Source organism: Thamnophis sirtalis, unplaced genomic scaffold, assembly GCF_051295495.1.
Source record: "Thamnophis sirtalis isolate CommonGarterSnake01/CBP01778 unplaced genomic scaffold, rThaSir2_p1.2 scaffold_7, whole genome shotgun sequence".
NCBI lineage: Eukaryota > Metazoa > Chordata > Lepidosauria > Squamata > Natricidae > Thamnophis > Thamnophis sirtalis.
The window spans coordinates 84,914,531-84,931,548 of record NW_028261387.1 but is presented as its reverse complement, the minus strand read 5'-3'; the positions used below and the strand labels follow the sequence as shown (position 1 = coordinate 84,931,548).

The following is a 17,018-nucleotide window of genomic DNA, read 5'->3' as shown; positions in this document are numbered from 1 at the left end:
TGCTTAGCAACCAAAATGTTGACTCAGAAACTCTGGCATTTGAAGCACGCAAGTCTTAAAGCTGTCAAGTTACAAGACCCTTGCATCCCTAACCCTTTAGAAAAAAAAACCCAGGGGTGTTCAAACTTGACAGCTTTAAGACTTGTGGACTTCAACTCCCAGAATTCCTTCTCTCGCTCTTCATCTTGATGATGTGTAGACAAGCGGGGGGGAGGGAGCTGGAACCGGTTCTAAATGGCACTGTAGATTTGTGGAAGCTCTTCTATAGAAGAGGTTAGAACTGGCAGGGACCCACCCCTGATGTGGGATGAGGTTTGCATGAATGGGGCTGTAAACTCATGTGGCCTAGCGGCAATTAGCGTGCAATCCAGTAGTAGGCCAATGTCAACTCACTGGCCTACTCGTATTCCTGGCCTGCTCTCGAGTTGCCATAGGAAAGGGGGAATGGGAAACCAATGAAACAGCACAACAGCACAAGACAGATGCACATTCCAGACTTATCTCTCTCAAGGCTGTATCCCAGGGTTACCTTCAGCAGCCAGAGGGGAGTGGGCTCTACAACCTGCGAAACTGACCCATTGGCAAATGTGATTGATAACACACCCTGGGAGGGGGAAACAGGGCCATGATTGGGGCTGTAAATTACGTGGGGTCAGAGTTGGCTTCACTTGGGTATGTGCCAACATGAAGCTCCTAATAAATGACTGCATTTCTTTTGAAGCTTGGCTCGAGGCTCATGATTTAATTAGGGCATCTGTTGGAACTCTAACAGCTGCAGCCCACAGGTTGTAACCCCCTGTTCTAGGGCACTTCTTTATCATAAAAAAGAAGTCCCATTTTCTAAATTAATTTAGAAAACTTTTGCTAAGGAGAGGTCCAAAACGACAATCATTCACTGCATATTTTCGCAAGGGGAATAAATCTGGGTTCCAAGACACCCAGGAAATCCTCAGGCAGGCTGTTTTTGTCATCTTCTAGGATGGAAAGGGACCATGAAGATTCGTTTTTTTCCAATGCTCCTTCCCTTGCATAAACACATGGGACATAAGAAACTCTATCATCCTCCAGGTTGGCCATGTCTTCACATTTCTGCAAAGAAAGAAAGAAAGCAAACATTTAGAACAGCAGTGGGATCCACTTACTTACCTCCTCTACTGGTTCGCAAATGTGTATGTGTGTCTGTGTTCTGTCGCTTCTCTCGCAGATGCCACCATCTGCACATGCGCAGAAGGTCCCACATTAAGTGAGGGTGGATGGGCGGCAGTGGTGGGATTCAAATAATTTAACAACCAGTTCTCTGCCCGAATGACCAGCTGGGTAGGCATGGCTCGGTGGTCATGTGTCTGGGTGGGCATCAGTGGTAGGTTTCAAAAATTGTTGGAACCTACTCTGTGAGTGTGGCCTCCTTTGTGGGAGTGGCTTGCCGCCCATGTGACCAGATATGAAATTATGAATTAGTACTTAGGTCGGTCCAAGTAGCTATTCAGAAACTCTGGCATTGAAGCATGCAAGTCTTAAAGCTGTCAAGTTACAAGATCCACATGGTGGGTTTCAAAAAAAATTGTAACCTCTTCTGTAGGTGTGGCCTGCTTTCTGGGTCCAATGGTGGAACCTCTTCTAACCGGTTTGGTAGGTTTGACGAACCGGTTCTACCAAATAGGTGCAAACTGGTAGGAACCCACCTCTGGTGGGCATGGCCAACTCAACATTGCTCTGGTTGCCTTAGCTGTTACAATGTAGCAAGGGTTAATCGGAGAGGCAGTTTCTGTAAACAGGGCAATAAAGATTAGGCTAGACACAACACCAGAATGTTTCCTTCCTGCCTTCCTTACAGGATTAGCCCTGTAAGGTGGGAAAAAACAAAAGATTTCTTCCAACAACCAGTTCTCCAAACTGCTTAGAAAGTTAACAATCGGTTCTCCCGAATAGGTGCGGGCTGGCTGAATCCCACCACTAGTGGGCGGAGCCTCCCACAGCTGCCGCTACCAATTCACCTGAACCGGTTGAATACCATCTCTGATTTAGACTAATCACAAAGCTGTGCCCTACAGGTAGTCCTTGACTTAGAGCCATTCGTTGGGTGATCATTTGAAGTTACAACCACACGGGAAAAAGGGGCTAATGACTGGGGGGGGTTTGCACTTACAATCATTGCAGCATCCCCCTGGTCACGTGATCAAAATTCAGATGCTTGGCCACTGGGATGTATTTATGACTGTTGCAGTCCCCCAGAGTCAAGTGATCCCCTTTTTGCGACCTTCTGATAAGCAAAGTCAATGGAGAAGCCAGATTCGCTTTACAACCGTGTCACTAACTTAACAATGGCAGTGATTCTCTTAACAACTGTGGCAAGAAAGGTCATAAAATGGGGCAAAACTCACTTAACTGCCTTGCTAAGTAACAACATTCGGGGTCAATTGTGGTCATAAGTCGAGGACTACCTGTACAGAGCACCGGAATATAGTTTTAGTTTTAAAATCTTCATGGTGGCAAGTATGAAAAAATTTACTTTTTTCCACTGTGGAGTGAAAAAGTCTTTACTAGCCTTGATTCTATTGCTGATTTTGGCAAAATGGCACCAGGCACATAACATTTGAAATGCATTTAAATGGTCAATATACAAATATTTGTTGGAGGTGTAAGAAAGAGGTTGTGGTGGGATTGTGATAGTGCACAAAAAATATGGGGCATGGTGTTTGGAGACATTAGAGCACTTGAATGTCAATTTAAACATGTCATCAAGAATTGCATTACTGTTGCTGGTGGAAAAATGGGATATAGATGAAACAAAAAAGGAATTGATTGTAAATTCTCCATCAGGGCGCAAAAAGAAAATATCTGCTGCAAACTCTGCATAGACGTCAGGAAGGGCAACCAGCCAGTAAATGCTGAGTTCCAATCACCCACCCCAAAACAAAGGGTCATAAAAAGAAAAAAAAATGCTTTAAGAGTGGGATCAGAGATGGTGCTGAGTGACATTTCATATGGAGAATGGCAGATGGAAAGGAATGAGCTCTATAGAAATTTTCCTATATAGCAGCTGCGATCCTAACCTTCAAGCCTCAAATTTCTTCATGTGACAAGTAAGCACTTCACTTCCAAAATAGGTATCTATTTTTATCTTTCGCAACCTGAAAAAAAAAATCACTGAAAATTTGATTAAGCAGGGAAACCCCTAGGAAACCTTAAATCTGGTGGTTGAACCCATGCTCAAAACATATCCCACGTTTTGTCATTCTAAGTCGTTGGAAAAAAGAAGCCTCTGTTTGCCCTGCGGTTGGCTTACTTGTTTTAAGACAATAGCTACTATTTCTGAAATCTTCTCGTGCGGATTTCTCTGGTATGTTTGAATGTTCTGATGATTCAAAGACTCCAGCTATGGAAAAAAGAGAAAAAGAGGATCTTCACAATCAACTCCAACTTAAAATCCATCTGTTCATTTTATCACTTTGCTTTCAAATATTGAATTTTTCAGAGTATAAGATGCACTGGAGTATAAGATGCACCAAGATTTTGAAGAGGCAAATTTTAAAAAAAGGGTTTTGCACTCTGCAAATCTCCCAGAAACAGACATTTTTTGTGAAAATGAGCTCGTTTTTTTTTAAAAAAAGAGCATGAATAGCCTTTAGGAGGCTTGTAGGGTGCTCCTGGAGGCTGGGGAGGGGCACAATTGAGCATAAAATGGCCCGTTTTTCGCTCATTTCTGCCTTCCCTAGCCCCCAGAAGTACTTTGGAAGCCTCCTAAAGGCTATGCATGTCCATTTTGGTGAAGGGCAGGGTTTCAGGAGGCAAAAAATGCTGTATTCAGTATATAAGAGGCACCCAGATTTTCACCCTCTTTTTTGAGTGAAATGGGTGCATCTTATACTCCGAAAAATACGGTATATCTTTTGTCTAAACTGATGAATCCAAAGCTATTAGAAACAGTGAGAGGAAAGATTTCATTAATTGTGTAATACAGAACTGGGCAATTTCTTGGTCATTTATCCAACACCTCCAGAATATGCTCCAACTTGACAGCCAAATTCCAGTTTCTCCAATTATGGGTCATTTTGAGGCAGAAAATATTTGAATTTGTAACATAGGCTTACAGCCATTTTAAAAGAGACTGGTTTTTAAGAAGAGATTGGACAAACCACTTGCCTGAAATGTTATAGGGTATCATGCTTGAGCAGAGGGTGGGAATAGAAGACCTCTAAGGTCCCTTCTTATATGTTGTATTCTGTTATTAAAACAAAGAATCTACTCCACCATTGCACAAAGGGGTATTGCCAGCCCTGGTTCCTAGCAATAGCAATAGCAATAGGAATAGCAGTTAGACTTATATACCGCTTCATAGGACTTTCAGCCCTCTCTAAGCGGTTTAAAGAGTCAGCATATTGCCCCCGACAATCCGGATCCTCATTTTACCCACCTCGGAAGGATGGAAGGCTGAGTCAACCTTGAGCCGGTGAGATTTGAACCGCTGAACTGCAGATAACAGTCAGCTGAAGTGGCTGCAGTACAGCACTCTAACCACTGCGCCACCTCGGCTCTCCTGTTTGTAATACATTCCCGCCTACTTTGCAGTTCAGAAAGACTCAGAAAATCATTAATTGCCTCCCCCTTTACCAATAAATTTCTAATCCCAATTGACATGATGTATCTAACCTGATTCCAAGCTTTGATAGTGTTGAAGGGTGAAGTTACATTTCCATTACGATTTTGGTGGTTTTCTATAGGTTTCATCTGTATCACTGCAGGGACATTCTTTAGAGAACAAAAGGGGAAACAGAACTTATAAAATAATCAAGTTATACCTTATTTTTTGTGTTTTGGCTATTTTAGGATCTAGAATCTTTAGAAGAATTCTCAATAACATCTTTATCTTCCCGAAGACTATCTGCTCTAAATCAGTCCTTTCTGGCAGCTGAATACCTATGAGATTTGTCTTCTTCTTGCCCCAGTCATGGCCAGTCAGAGGAAAGGATGTGGATATCTGCAGATGATACCTCTTAATCCTACCAGTCATATTAGGGGACTGGAGACTAAAACATATGAAGAACGGTTGCAGGAACTGGATATGTCTAGTTTAATGAAAAGAAGGACTAGGGGAGACATGATAGCAGTGTTCCAATATGCTACAAAGAAAAGGGAGTCAAACTACTCTCCAAGGCACCTGAGGGTAGAACAAGAAGCAATGGGTGGAAACTAATCAAGGAGAGAAGCAACTTAGAACTGAGAAGAAATTTCCTGACAGAACAATTAATCAGTGGAACAGCTTGCCTCCAGAAGCTGTGAATGCTCCAACACTGGAAGTCTTTAAGAAGATGTTGGATAGCCATTTGTCTGAAACAGTATAGGGTTTCCTGCCTAGGCAGGGGGTTGGACTAGAAGACCTCCAAGGTCCCTTCCAACTCTGCTATTGTATTGTATAGCAAATGTTAGAAGCAGCAACACACCACATCATCACACACTCCACCACTTTGATGCATACAAGTGATGTCCGAATATAAATACCAAAGGGGTGTGTCTTGCGTCATAATGGCACAATCCCAGTTTTGCCTTTTTGCCCTCTCTGACCATTTCTATGGTTGTTACTGCTGAAAGCCAAAGAAATTGTGCTTGACACTGAACTGTCCTACCTCTTCTTGGTAGTTAAAAAAGAGGGAAAGTATAGAAGGAATTCTGGAGACCATTTTTAGATACAACTGCAGGATTAAAGGAATTATTCTATATGAAATAATCCTAATTCTCATACAATTGTGCCCAATGATAGGTGAATTAAAGCATCTGACTCAGATCCCTATACTAATATGTACTACTATGTCTTTCAAAAAGATTAAAGGTAAAGGTTTCCCTTGCACATATGTGCTAATCGTTCCCAACTCTAGGGGGCGGTGCTCATCTCCGTTTCAAAGCCGAAGAGCCATCGCTGTCCGAAAATGACTCCCTTAGCTCCGATGAGACTGGAAACCCACCCACCCCCATGTCAAAACTTTTTCGCCACCATTTTGGTGGGCATGGCTTGGGGAGGGGGGCATATGACTGAGTGTGCGTGAGTGATGTCAAGTTGGTTATGCCCACTCAGTCACATGTCCCCCCATCTAGCCACGCCCATGGAACCAGTAGTAAAAAAAAATTGAAACCCACCCCTGACATCAATCCATTTTTTTTGCAATTTTTTTTATTTTATTTTTAAACACTAAAAAAAAAACATTAAAAAAAATTCTCATCCATTACATACAGCATGTTGTTTGGTTACAAGTGTTTTCGCATCCATATTCTCAATTACATATACAATCACAGATTTTCCGTCTAATATAACTAAATACCTCACTTTCATTGTACAACGTATATTGGAATGAACTCCCCGCGGAGATCCGGACCCTCACCTCTCTCCAGGCCTTCCGGAAAGCCGTCAAAACCTGGCTGTGCCGGCAGGCCTGGGGTTGATGAGTTCCCCTCCCCTCTCGACTTGTATGGCTGTGTGATTCTCGCGTATTTTAATTACGTGTATTGTGTTTTATGTCCCCTTTTCCCCCCTGAGTTGTTCGCCGCCCTGAGTCCCTCCCGGAGAAGGGCGGCATACAAATAAACTAAATCAAAAAAAAAAAAATCAATCAATCATATTCAATTACGATTATTATTTTTCTTTTCAATAATCCTAATTCCCCTATGTTCTTGATTGTCTGTTTAATAACAATATGCCTTTATATAATCACTTATCCCATTCTGAATATTTTTACAATATAAAAAAGATTTAGCAACTATTTCTATTTATATATCAATTGTATTTAATCCCACCAATCATCTATCGAGTATGTTTATGTTCATTATTGTCTTTGTACATCATACATTCCAACAAAGAGGTTATTCCTTCATTTTTCAACAAGGTATTCTAAATAATAATCACTTCATATATATACCAATTTTTAATTACTTCCTTATTAAACTTATTTATCAACAACAAAATATCTTTATAATATATGCTTAGAGTTATACATTATATCACTAATCCATTTTTAAAGTCAAGATTATAGGTGCCTCGGACATGGGTGGGAAGGAGACACTAATGTTGGAGTGGAAATCATCTTAGTCCTTTTATTCTGGCTCCTTATTGGATAATTTCTGTAAGCATTGAAGGGGGGACCTTCATTCCAATTACCTCACAAACGTGCTGCGTTTGCTTCACATTTTGCCCATGCACTGAGGATGGTGTTGCTTGGTTTCCCGAGTCAGGTGCATTCTATAAGTGACAACAAGTCAGATGGATAAAGTAAAAGAAAGCCTTTTGGAAGACCTGCTATTGTCTAAAACTTCAAAATCTGTCTGTCAACTCGCAAAGCTTTCTTGACCTGCTCCCGAGTTGCCATAGGCAGGAGGATGGGAAATCATGTCTCCCAGCTGTACCAAGGAATTCGTACCTCAGATAAAACAAAACCCATCCTAGCTGGCCAAAGTCAAGGCCGTCTCCACGGAGACTCACAACGGGCCGGAGGGAGTGACTTCTACAGCTCACGAAATTGCTTCGTTGGGGAATGTGAGGGGTGAGACCCTTTGGGGAGAGGGGGCCAACAGGGTCAGAGGCAAAGTGTGAACTGGGTGAAGTCAGAGCTGGCTTCACTTACTTCGTGCTAACATGGCGCTCCTGATAAATAACTGGTGAAGTCTTTTCATTTTCTTGCTAAATGGCTTAGGGTGCCTGCTTTTATTAGGCCATCAGTCGGGACCCTGCCATTGGAGTACTAATACTTGTCTTCACATATGTTCCAATGAACTCAATGAAATCTCCTTTAGACTATCAGAAAGCTGGAAGCTGTCAGGGCCTGGATGGGAGTGAACAAGCTTGCACTCAATCCTGACAAGACCGAGTGGCTATTGATGTTGCCCCCCAAGGATAGTCCAGATATTCCATCCCTTAGCCTACGGGGTGAAATTTTACACCCCTCAGAGAGGGTCCGCAACTTGGGTGTCCTCCTGGACTCGCAGCTGACACTAGAACATCATCTGTCAGCTGTGACCAGGGGGGCTTTTGCCCAGGTTCGCCTGGTGCACCAGTTGCGGCCCTACCTGGACCGGGAGGCACTTCAAATGGTCACTCACGCCCTCATCACCTCAAGGCTTGATTACTGTAACGCGCTCTACATGAGGCTGCCCATGAAAGTGTTCGGAGACTACAATTGGTCCAGAATGCAGCCGCACGAGTGATATCGGGTGTACCTAGATACACCCATGTTACACCTATCCTCCACGAGCTGCACTGGCTCCCTATCGGTCTCCGAACGTGCTTCAAGGTGCTGGTTATCACCTTTAAAGGCCTACATGGCCTAGGACCCAGATATCTGCGAGACCGCCTTCTGCCACGTACCTCCCAACGGCCGATAAGATCTCACAGGATGGGTCTTCTCCGGGTGCCGTCGACCGGACAATGCCGGCTGGCGGCTCCTCGGAGGAGGGCCTTCTCTGTAGCTGCTCCGGCCCTGTGGAATGATCTACCCTCAGAGATCCAGACCCTTCCCACTCTCTCAGACTTCTGAAAGGCCACTAAAACCTGGCTATTCCGGCAGGCCTGGGGCTGTTGACCTCATGAATGAGGTCCAGCCCCACCTAGATTAAGTGTATGATGTGTTGCTTTTTAATCTGTTCTCTCTTTCCCTATTTTTAACTTATTTTTTTAGTCTTGCATTTTGTAAGCCGCCCGGAGTCCTTCGGGATTGGGCGGCATATAAATTCATTAAATTTACAATTTACTATGATGCACAGACTTATTATACTAGAAATCTGGCATCAATCCCTAAAATGTCAAGGAAAGTAGCCAATTATATTATTTCTCACCAAAGTATGTTCACTCTCCTCATTGTAGTGGATCAGGGTTTGGATGCCTGCTTCGTATGGAATGAATGTAGGTGCTTTCTTCACTTTAGAGAGGCAGGAACATAATACCAGAAGAGCCAGGCCCACTATATAAAAGGAAAGGGGAAACAAGCAATGTTGACAACTCTCTTCAACACCAATAAAGGAGAATATTTGTAGCTCAGGGTTGAAATGAGGGGACTTGGTGCTCTCTGAGCTTCCTTGTTTTCTTGTAGACATTTCATTACCCTAACTAGGTAACAACATCAGTGTCACAGTACAGAACAGCAATCCGTACCCCTTACTAGCACTGATGATGTTACCTAGTTTGAGTAACGAAACATCATCCTCTTTTAATGGCCCCATAATCCCTTGCAGGCTGGAGTCTATGCAACTGAATGGAGCTGAGTGTTTACTGGCCAGATGCCCTTCTTGTCACCAATGCGGAGGTTTTTTCCAGCCGATATATTCTCAATAGCGAGAAATATCTGCCTCTACCTAGGATCGAACTCACAGCCTCCTGATTGTGAGGAGAGAGCTCCACCTCTAGGCCACCGCAGTTTGAGTAATGAAACATCTGCAAGAAAACAAGCCAATTCAGAGAGCACTAAGGACCCCTCATCTCTTCAACACCCTTCTCAAGCATCTTATTAGTTGCTTACATTTTAGTTGGAGCTCTGCCTAGTAGAACTGTTTCAGTGAAAGTTTTTTTCTTGGGTCATCACAAGGTGGTGCAGTGATTAGAGTGCAGTACTGCAGGCTACTTCAGCTAACTGCTGGCTGCCTGCAATTTGGCAGTTCAAATCTCACCAGCTCAAGGTTGACTTCCATCCTTCCGAGGTGGGTAAAATGAGGACCCAGATTGTGGGGGGCAATTATGCTGACTCTGTAAACCGCTTAGAGAGGTCTGTAAAAAACACTATGAAGCGGCATACAAGTCTAAGTGCTATTGCTATCACTTCCCTTCGTTTTCCTGCCTTTTCCTCCAACTTCATTTCTTACAATAAAATATGCATTATGGGAATAGAGTGGGAGAAGGCAAAACATCAGCCAAAAGTGTTTTGGCTGCTAATTCTAAGAATTCTTGGAACCACAGAAGAATGGGAGACCAAATTATTTCATAAGGAGATGGGACAGGATACTTTTTAATTCAGGATGAGAGTCTTTGCCAATGGTTGCATCTAAGAAAAAGAGGACTAGCTGCTTTTACATGGCACAGAGCGAGGACCATAGGTAGGTAGGTAGGTAGGTAGGTAGGTAGGTAGGTAGGTAGGTAGGTAGGTAGGTAGGTAGATAGATAGATAGATAGATAGATAGATAGATAGATAGATAGATAGATAGATAGATAGATAGATAGATTTTATACTACGTCTTCAACAACCCAAAAGCAGACTATAAAATGATTTTAAGAACTAAAATACAAACGGTATATATGATTAGAATGTGTCAATAAATTATAATTAAATAAAAGATGTGGTCTACTTTACACATCATAACCAATTATAATTCTTCTGAAATCTGGCTTAACTAAGATTACATTTGATAGCAGATGATGACTGATCCTTCCCAACTGGTAAATCCTAACAGTGGGAATGGCTAAATGGCTTATGTAGGGAGTACTTAATCTAGACTTCACACAAATTGCGATCCTTGGCTTATTGCTTATTGCTGTTCCACAAGTCAGATCCCTTCCAGTCGGGATTTAGGCCTGGCTACAGCACGGAAACCGCTTTGGTCGCATTGATCGATGATCTCTGGAGAGCCAGGGATGGAGGTCATGCCTCCGTCCTAGTGCTCCTTGACCTCTCAGCGGCTTTCGATACCATCGACCATGGTATCCTTCTGCGACGACTGCGAGAGGTGGGGGTGGGAGGCACTGTTCTACAGTGGTTCTCCTCTTACCTCTCGGACAGGTCGCAGTCGGTGTTGGTCGGAGGGCAGAGATCGACCCCTAGGCCCCTGACGTGTGGGGTACCGCAGGGTTCGGTCCTGTCCCCCCTCCTATTTAATATCTACATGAAACCGTTGGGTGAGATCATTCGACGGCACGGGATAAAATACCACCAGTACGTGGACGATACGCAGCTGTATCTGTCCGCCCCGTGCCAACTCAATGAAGCGATTGACGTGATGTGCCAGGGCCTTGAGGCTGTTAGGGACTGGATGGGGGTTAACAAGCTTGTACTCAATCCAGATAAGACCGAGTGGCTGCTGTGCTTCCCTCCTACTAATTGGCCAAGTGTTCCATCTCTCAGGCTGGGGGGCCAAACAGTACGTCCCTCAGACAGGGTCCGCAATTTGGGAATCCTCCTGGATCCACAGCTGACTTTTGAACACCACTTGTCAGCTGTGACCAGGGGGGCATTTGCCCAGGTTCGCCTGGTGCACCAGTTGCGTCCCTACCTGAACCGGGAGGCTCTCACAACAGTCACTCGCGCCCTTGTGACCTCCAGACTGGACTACTGCAACATGCTCTACATGGGGCAGCCCTTGAAGAGTATTCGGCGACTTCAGCTTGTCCAGAATGCAGCCGTGCAAGCGATTGTGGGTGCATCTCGGTTCACCCACGTAACACCTATCCTCCGCGAGCTGCACTGGCTGCCTATTGGTCTCTGGATACGCTTCAAGGCACTAGTCGTCACTTATAAAGCCCTTCATGGTATTGGACCTGGGTACTTGAGAGACCGCCTGCTGCCAATTACCTCCACTAGACCGATTAGATCGCACAGACTAGGCCTCCTCCGAATTCCATCTGCCGGCCAGTGTCGACTGGCGACTACCCAGAGGAGAGCCTTCTCTGTTGCTGCTCCGATCCTTTGGAACGAACTCCCCGTGGAGATTCGCACCCTCACCACCCTCCAGGCCTTCCGCATAGCCCTTAAAACCTGGCTGTTCTGACAGGCCTGGGGCTAAAGAATCGTTGCCCCCGTCTCGAATGGTATGATTGTTGCGTTTTTTTAATTATGTATTGTTCTGTGTTGTTGTCAATGGTCTGTATCCCCCTTCCCTTGTTTGAATTGTGAGCCGCCCTGAGTCCCTTACAGGGAAAAGGACGGCATACAAATGAAATAAAACTTCAAACTTCAAACTTCAAAATAACAAGACGACAACTGTCACATTACTCACATAACAGTAATAGAAATGCAGCCACAATTGCGCCAATTGCTCCTCCGTTGATACCCAGTGATGCAGTTTCCAATGAAGTGCGTTCCTCGCAAGTAATCCCATCAGGACAAGAGCAGATCTGGAGATCCAGAGTCTGTTGCCTGGAAAACCCTTGTAAATCTTGTATAAGGAGTGGCACAAAGTATTCGCCCGGAGGGAGACTTTTCAGGATTAAAAGCTCAACAGAATTATCTATAAAACAGAGAGAAGAAAGAGAAATGGACACCAAAGGTCAAGTATTGAGTCCTTGCTAAGATCATTACAGTACTATAGGTGGTCCTTGACTTACAACCTCAACTGGCCCAAAATTTCTGTTGCTAAGTGAAATAGTTAAGGAATTTTGCCCTAAACTATTAAGTTAACTATTAACTGTTAAGACAGCAGAGTCGGACAGTGAACTGGTAGTGGTATGCTGGCCTGGGTCACACCGGCAGCAACCCAGGTTGGCCATGCCCATGAACTGGCTCCCCAGTCGCCGCTGCCGCCATCTTTTTTGGGAGTTCTGTGCATGCGCAGAACAATTTCCATTGAACTGCGCAAGCGCATCCCGCGCACATCCAGCGTACATCCAGAATGCATCCAGTGTGCATCTAGTGCGCATCCAGCACACGTGCAAAGCGCGTACATGATCAAACCAGCAGTAACGCTAGTCAGAACCAACCCATGGTTTGGAACTAGTTATTTGGCAGCTTGCCAAACGAGATAAGGTTCGTATTTGTTAAATAATCCTTTGAAAGACTGCTTGCTAAGCCTTGTGGACTGTGAATGTAAGGAATTCACAGTCATGTGAATAAAAGGGGTTTTGCTGGGACCCAGACTCTGCTTCTTGCTTGTTATGACCTTTCTTGCCACAGTTGTTAAGTAAAGCACTGCAGCTGTTAAGTCAGCAACACAGTTAAACGAACCTGGCTTCCCCATTGACTTTGCTTGTCAGAAGGTTGCAGAAGGTGATCATATGACCTTAGAATAGAAGGGTAATAGAATGGAATGGAATGGAATGTAAAAAAATGGAATGGAATAGAATAGAATGTAAAAAAATGGAATAGAATAGAATGTAAAAAAATGGAATGGAATAGAATAGAATGTAAAAAAATGGAATAGAATAGAATGTAAAAAAATGGAATGGAATAGAATAGAATGGAAATAGAATGGAATGGAATGGAAATAGAATGGAGTGGAATGGAATGGAATAGAATGGAAATAGAATGGAACGGAAATAGAATGGAACGGAAATAGAATGGAATGGAATGGAATAGAATGGAATGGAAATAGAATGGAATGGAATATAATAGAATGGAAATAGAATGGAATGGAATGGACATTGAATGGAATGGAAATAGAATGGAATGGACATTGAATGGAATGGAAATAGAATGGAATGGAATGGAATATAATAGAATGGAAATAGAATGGAATGGACATTGAATGGAATGGAAATAGAATGGAATAGAATGGAATAGAATAGAATAGAATAGAAATGGAATGGAATGGAATGGAATGGAATTGAATTGAATGGAAATGGAATGGAATTGAATGGAATAGAATGGAATTGGGAATGGGAATGGGAATGGAATGGAATAGAATGGAAATAGAATGGAATGGAATGGAATGGAATGGAATGGAAATAGAATGGAAATAGAATGGAATGGAATATAATAGAATGGAAATAAAATGGAATGGAATGGAATGGAAATGGAAATGGAATGGAAATGGAATGGAAATGGAATGGAAATGGAATGGAAATGGAATGGAAATGGGAATGGGAATGGGAATGGGATAGAATAGAATAGAATAGAATAGAATAGAATAGGGAATGGGAATGGAATAGAATGGAAATAAAATGGAATGGAATAGATCTGTTAAGGGAGTTGTAGAGAAATGATTGCACAGTCCAGAAATTGAACTGAACATGAGAAAGAAACTCAAAATAAACCCACCTTGGTTTTATTCTAAAATGGCAGACCGAGAAACTCAAAACAGGCCTTCAAGACTCTGTTATTATGGCTTAAACCAGAGGTCCACAATCCCCAGACTAAGAACCAGCACCAGTTTACGGCCTGCCAGGAACTAGGTCATGCAAGCAAGCAAAGCCTTCATCCGTGTACACATGGGATCCAGACCACATGCAAAACCACGCTCTCGCTGGTCGGTGGACAAACTGCCCTCAATGGAGCCAGTCCCTGGCAGCCAAAAGATTTAGGGGCCACTGCCTTAAATGATAAAGTATCAATTATGGAATGGAGCTTTAGCTTTTTGATTCAGCCTTCCTTAAAGGACTGATGATCCTTGAGACTTCACTGCTTCTTCTCCATTCCCAGAAGAAACATTGCCAAGAGGTAAAATAAAAGAATATGATAATCCCCAATTAGCAGTCACTTACCAGAGCTTTCTCCCAGCGTCCAGAACTTTTCAGTACCCTCTAAGGCATCCTCCAATTTGAACATAAAAGGTTCTGCAAATGGATAGGAGTCTTTGTCCTCAGCCTTTATATGAAAAGGACCCATTTCATCTCCCTCACAGATGGTCAAAGATGTTGTAACTAGCATTGGAGCATTGTCATTCAAGTCAGAAAGATAAAGTTGAATGGTACCCGTGCCAGTTAATGGTGGAACACCTGGGAGAAAAAAATAATAATTTGATTTTATTTTAAAAGGAAAAAAATACAGACGTAGTACAGAATCTTCAAATTTAGAGAGAACTACATAATTTAGACTACGTATTTTGGCTTGCATGCAGTCCTGAAAAATTCTAGAAGAAGCTGTAAATTGCCTCCTAGTTAAAATAAAATACAAGAAGAAAACAGTCAAATATATGGAGACATTAATCATCATCATCATCATTCTTGCCATTGTCTATCCACTTGTTTTTCCTCTTTTGATCTTATCCAGGGTTTTAGCAAGGCGTTCTCTGCCCTGTTGCTGGGTGGGTGTGGCCATGGTGGGCATGGCCTAGTTGGTCTCCTGCACCACAGTGGGGGGGGGTTGCCCTCCCAGGGCTCCAGAGGCTTTCCTCAAGCCTCTGGGCGGGCGAAAATGAGCTCCCTGGGCTGCAGAAGCCCTCCAGAGGCTGGAAACGGTAGACCCGTTTTTCACCTTCCTTGAGCCTCCGCACGCACCCTGCACTTATCTGCATCTAAAATGAGCGCCACGTGGGGATTTCTGGGCGGAGAGGTGCGAGGTGGGTGGGGCCAGCCAGGAGTGGGATTTGGAGGTTCTCCAAACTGCACAGAATGTTAGCTAGAGGTTCTTCCGAATCCCTGCGAACTCCCAGCAGCCCACCCCGGCTCTTATCTGTCTTTTGAAGCACAACCCACCACAAAACCTGAAAGGTAAAAATAGTTCTGAAAAAAATGTAATGCCCCACTGAATGAAATGATGGATTTTAACTATTACGATAGACATTTGACCTCCTCAGCAAACTTTCCACATTGCTGTCTTTGAGAGGCCACCTCTATTATCAATATAGAAATCCTATGTGTTCTAAACTTAAAGTCCTCATCCATCATCCCAACTGGGCATCTTTCAAAATAAATGGACAGATCAGTGGCCAGAGTTGAACTAGTTTCAAAAAATGGTTTATGACCAGAAAAGTATTTTAAGACAGTTTCTGATCTTAAAAATATATGGAAGAAACCCTTATCGTTTTGTTCATATTTTCCTTTGTAGGTATTTAAAGCATCCTATTATTTTTAACAACAGCAATAAAAATCCTCCATCATCATAAAAAAGTCAAAATGATTCACATCCAAATAGGCTAAAATTTAAATTTCTTGAGCTATTACATGCATTACATAGTGAAGCATAAATTCTACAAATAGGAATGCAAACATCAGAAATTTAGTGAAGTTTCCTATGTGCTAGGGGAACTGTGTCAAAATTGTACCATACCTATGTGCTAGGGAACTGTGTCAACACTTGTACCATACCTAGAAAAGGCTACCTCTGAAAAAGATACTAGCGTTACAACTTCTACAACACACATAGAGAAAAACCAGTTCCAAAACTGTATTAAGATTACTTTGAATTCTTGCTGAGTTTTTACCTTGCCCAAGCTCAAGAACTCACAAATAAAAGGAATGGAGACTCTAGAAAGAGTGCAGAGAAGTGCAACAAAGATGATTAGGGGACTGAAGACTAAAACATACAATATGAAGAATGGTTGCAAGAACTGGGTATATCTTGTTTAATGAAAAGAAGGACTAGGGGAGACATGATAGCAGTGTTCCAATATCTCAGGGGATGCCACAAAGAAGAGGGGGTCAAGCTATCCTCCAAAGACTCTGACAGAAGGACAAGAAGCCATGGGTGGAAACTAATCAAGGAGAGAGACAACTTAGGACTAAGGAGAAATTTCCTGACAGAACAATTAATCAATGGAATAACTTGGTTCCAGAATTGTGAATGCTCCAACACTGGAAGTTTTTAAGAAGATGTTGGATATCCATTTGTCTGAAGTGGTGTAGGGTTTCCTGACTAAGCAGGGGGTTGGACTAGAGAACCTCCAAGGTCCCTTTCAACTCTGTTATTCTATTCTAAACGAAGAGAATGAACTTACCATCATCAGTGGCGTGAATCACAATGGTGTACGTGTTGTTGTTCACAAATGGGGATTCTCTGTCAATAATTTTTTCAGCTGTCACAATTCCAGAATTTTCATCGATCGTTACCCAGCCAGCTGGATCTGACACTATTTTATATCTTTTAAAAAAAAGCAAACGTTTTAAACATGTGTGACAAACAAAGAATATGAAGAACAGATCAATAAACTTTTAATCTTAAAAAGAACAGATGAAAGTTCCTCTGAACAAGTCTACTGTGTAATTATGAGATTTAATTTCCCACACAAGAATTAAGGGACCCCCAAGGTGCTTTTTTCAAGGGGCAACTGGATTTTCTGGTTTTTCTTTTAAAGACGTTTCGCTTCTCATCCAAGAAGCTTCTTCAGCTCTGACTGGGTGGTGGGGAATGGAAGGGTTAATATTCCTTGCAGGCAGCTGGTTGTTTGTGTTCTTTTAGCAA

At 42.9% G+C, this 17,018-nt stretch overlaps 1 protein-coding gene across 1 annotated transcript in view; it reads right to left on the bottom strand.

Moving 5' to 3' along the window:
• Positions 1-591: 591 nt before the first annotated feature.
• LOC106554526 (cadherin-like protein 26) overlaps positions 592-17,018 on the bottom strand; it is a 44,380-nt gene continuing 27,953 nt past the window's right edge. Inside the window, exons 10-17 of the mRNA XM_087720534.1 lie at positions 16,555-16,697; positions 14,381-14,614; positions 11,962-12,192; positions 8,818-8,942; positions 7,148-7,228; positions 4,651-4,749; positions 3,287-3,376; positions 592-1,089 (exon numbers count right to left, since the gene is read on the bottom strand). Of these exons, the coding sequence (XP_087576660.1) occupies positions 889-1,089; positions 3,287-3,376; positions 4,651-4,749; positions 7,148-7,228; positions 8,818-8,942; positions 11,962-12,192; positions 14,381-14,614; positions 16,555-16,697 (1,204 nt within the window). The 3' untranslated portion in view covers positions 592-888. The remainder of the gene's footprint in view (positions 1,090-3,286; positions 3,377-4,650; positions 4,750-7,147; positions 7,229-8,817; positions 8,943-11,961; positions 12,193-14,380; positions 14,615-16,554; positions 16,698-17,018) is intronic.